General features: G+C 41.8%; 1 protein-coding gene across 1 annotated transcript in view; it reads left to right on the forward strand.

Moving 5' to 3' along the window:
- Positions 1-589: 589 nt before the first annotated feature.
- LECT2 (leukocyte cell derived chemotaxin 2) overlaps positions 590-2,696 on the forward strand; it is a 7,297-nt gene continuing 5,190 nt past the window's right edge. Inside the window, exons 1-2 of the mRNA XM_015563368.1 lie at positions 590-607; positions 1,414-1,541. Coding sequence (XP_015418854.1) covers positions 590-607; positions 1,414-1,541 — 146 coding nt within the window. The remainder of the gene's footprint in view (positions 608-1,413; positions 1,542-2,696) is intronic.

The raw sequence follows: 2,696 nt of genomic DNA on the forward strand, positions 1-2,696 counted from the left end.
TTGTGTACCTTCTCTTCATAGCACATGTAAATAGTAAAATACTGTTAAATAAAATCAGTGATCAAATTAACAGGTTCTTGGTTTTGCTTCTGTTTTGGCTAGTTTGCTTTAAAGTGAAAGTTTGAGTTTGTTAACTTCATCTTGCTATGAATGTTAACATTGAAAATCCTGGAAATAAAATTCAATTGAACATTTATCAAGTGCTTACTATATTAAAGAGAAGATGCACTTACAAAGTTTGCACAAAATACACACAGAGCTAGCCCCCTTCTCCATGTTTTACTGCTTCATAACTTTTTATATACAGTAGGTCGTCGGGTTACGTCGGAGATCCGTTCCTACGGTGACGTAACACGATTTTCGCTGTCAGTCGAACCCACCTACATAAGCACCTACGTCACTCACATGGAGCACAGACACAGCAGTAATGAAGTGAAACAGTAAAAAAAAATTTTACAGAAAGATAACAATTCCTGACCTTTACTTGTGGTAAATAAATAATAAAAACATAAAGCACATACGTACATATGTCGAAATGATGGAATTATTTTTTTATGTAAATGGGAGATGGCGATGTAACCACAAAACAATGTACATCGAGTGCGACGTAACCCAAGGACTGTCTGTAATTGTTTCTACTCTCTTCCCCATCTTCCCTTCTGACTCCACTCTAAGCTAAATGGATTTGACATGTTCATATTTTTAAGAATCTCCCTCTTCCATTTGCAAATGTGAGATTTATTTAGTAATTCATACAGTTTGCTAGTTCATAGTTTATTTCTCTAATTCAGCAGTTGCCAACCAGAAGAGATTTATTTAGTAATACATACACTTTGCTAGTTCAGAGTTTATTTCTCTAATTCAGCAGTTGCCAACCAGTGGCCCGTGAGGTCCGAAAGTTTGGCGACTGCTGGTTTAAGGAAACCTTTGGAGTGGTGGTCGCCAACCAGTGGTCCATGAGGTCTGAAAGGTTGGCACTGCTGCTAATTCAAATATTTCCTTGGATTTGATTATTGGGACTAGCAATAAGGAAACATTTCAAAGTTACTTAAGAATTTCTGGGGTTATTTCTTTAAATAAATCAACTTGCTTGATTATTTTCTTTAACCCCATGCCAAACAATGAACAAAGAAAATTTGAAAAGCACACTTTATGCCATTTATAGTGGATAATCTGAAACTATAATGATGGAGGTTAATGCCTATCAACAGACACACTTACAAATACCTCTATATGTCATAAAACAGACTTTTTGTGGCCAGAGAAAAAGCCAATTTTACATCTGAACCAGGAATTAAAGGAAGAGCTTACCACAACCTATAGAATGTTAGGGACAAATTATAGCAAAAACAGTATTTTCAGAATCCACTGAAGACTTACAAGGCAAATGGAGGTTGGAAATATGTGAGACAGGAAATCTGCCTCTCACATTTCTCCTTTTCAGTGCTGGCTGGGCCGTGGGCTAATCTCTGTGCTGGCAAGTCTTCCAATGAGATCAGGACGTGTGACAGCCATGGCTGTGGCCAGTACACTGCCCAGAGGTATGTTTACCATATGCTTTCTGGGCTCTCGACCTCTTGACCTCTTTGCTTAGTGTGCTTGCCTTATGTTTCCTCAAGTGCTCATGACCATTTCCTCTGGCAACAGGAAAACTCAGAGATGAAACCAGTTACATTACTGTCTTTGGAGCAACTTCCAAGAACTCTGCTTCAAGTATGGGCTCTGAATTGGGAACAGAGCGTGGAATAAGGAAAAGAGGAAGGGGAGCAAACAGTGTTTTCCCACATTGACTTAGTTTACCTGGTTTTTCCAAGGTGAAAATCAAGCATTACTATCCCATTTTATAGATGAGGAACTTGAACGGAGGCACCAAAGGGCTAAGGGACCTGCCAAACACAGCTGGAGGTGGTGAAAGCTGAACTAGGATTCAGGCCTTAGGATCCTTCCATCAAACCACAGTGTACTAACCCAGCCTCTGGGAGCTGAACACCAGAGGTGGCCCTAAGCAGGCAATTTATTTCAGACAATGAGGAACAGACTTGTGAATTTCCAGTAACGTACAGTATCACCTTGGGAGTACCACTCTCTGATGAAATAGCTGCGTGTCCAATTGCATTATTAACCTCCACCCCCATTACTAGTACAGTGGAACTCTCACTAGAGGCCCAGTGCATGACATTCATGCACTTGGGGGGGGCGGTTCTTTAGTCTGACCTGCGTCCTCTCGCAGTCCAGGACCTCTTGGGGGATGTCTGCCTGCTGGCTTAGGCCTGCTCCCCAAAGAGTGGGCCTAAGTCAACAGTCAGACATTCCTCTTGCAGTCTGGGGCTCTTGCATTCCAGGACCCCTCACTCCTTACCACCTGCAGCCTTAAGCCCGGCTTCTAGCTGAGCGGCACTCCCCCTCTGGGAGCACACTGACCACCAGAGAGCAGCTCCTGTGTTGAGTGTCTGCCCCCTGGTGGTCAGTGCGCATCATAGTGACCGGTCCTTCTGCCATTTGGTCGATTTGCATATAGGATACGTATTATTAGGATTAGTCTGATTTGGAATCATATTGTCCTACAATCCTTTTGGATAGGGTGATAATTTGCCCTGGGTTTCCCAGGACAGTACTTTATACCTGTTTTCCAGGATATTTATTAATAGTGCACTTTTTTTTTTTTGCTTTTTTGTGTGTCCTGGTTTGGATGATAA

The sequence above is a fragment of the Myotis davidii genome, unplaced genomic scaffold, assembly GCF_000327345.1.
Source record: "Myotis davidii unplaced genomic scaffold, ASM32734v1 scaffold471, whole genome shotgun sequence".
NCBI lineage: Eukaryota > Metazoa > Chordata > Mammalia > Chiroptera > Vespertilionidae > Myotis > Myotis davidii.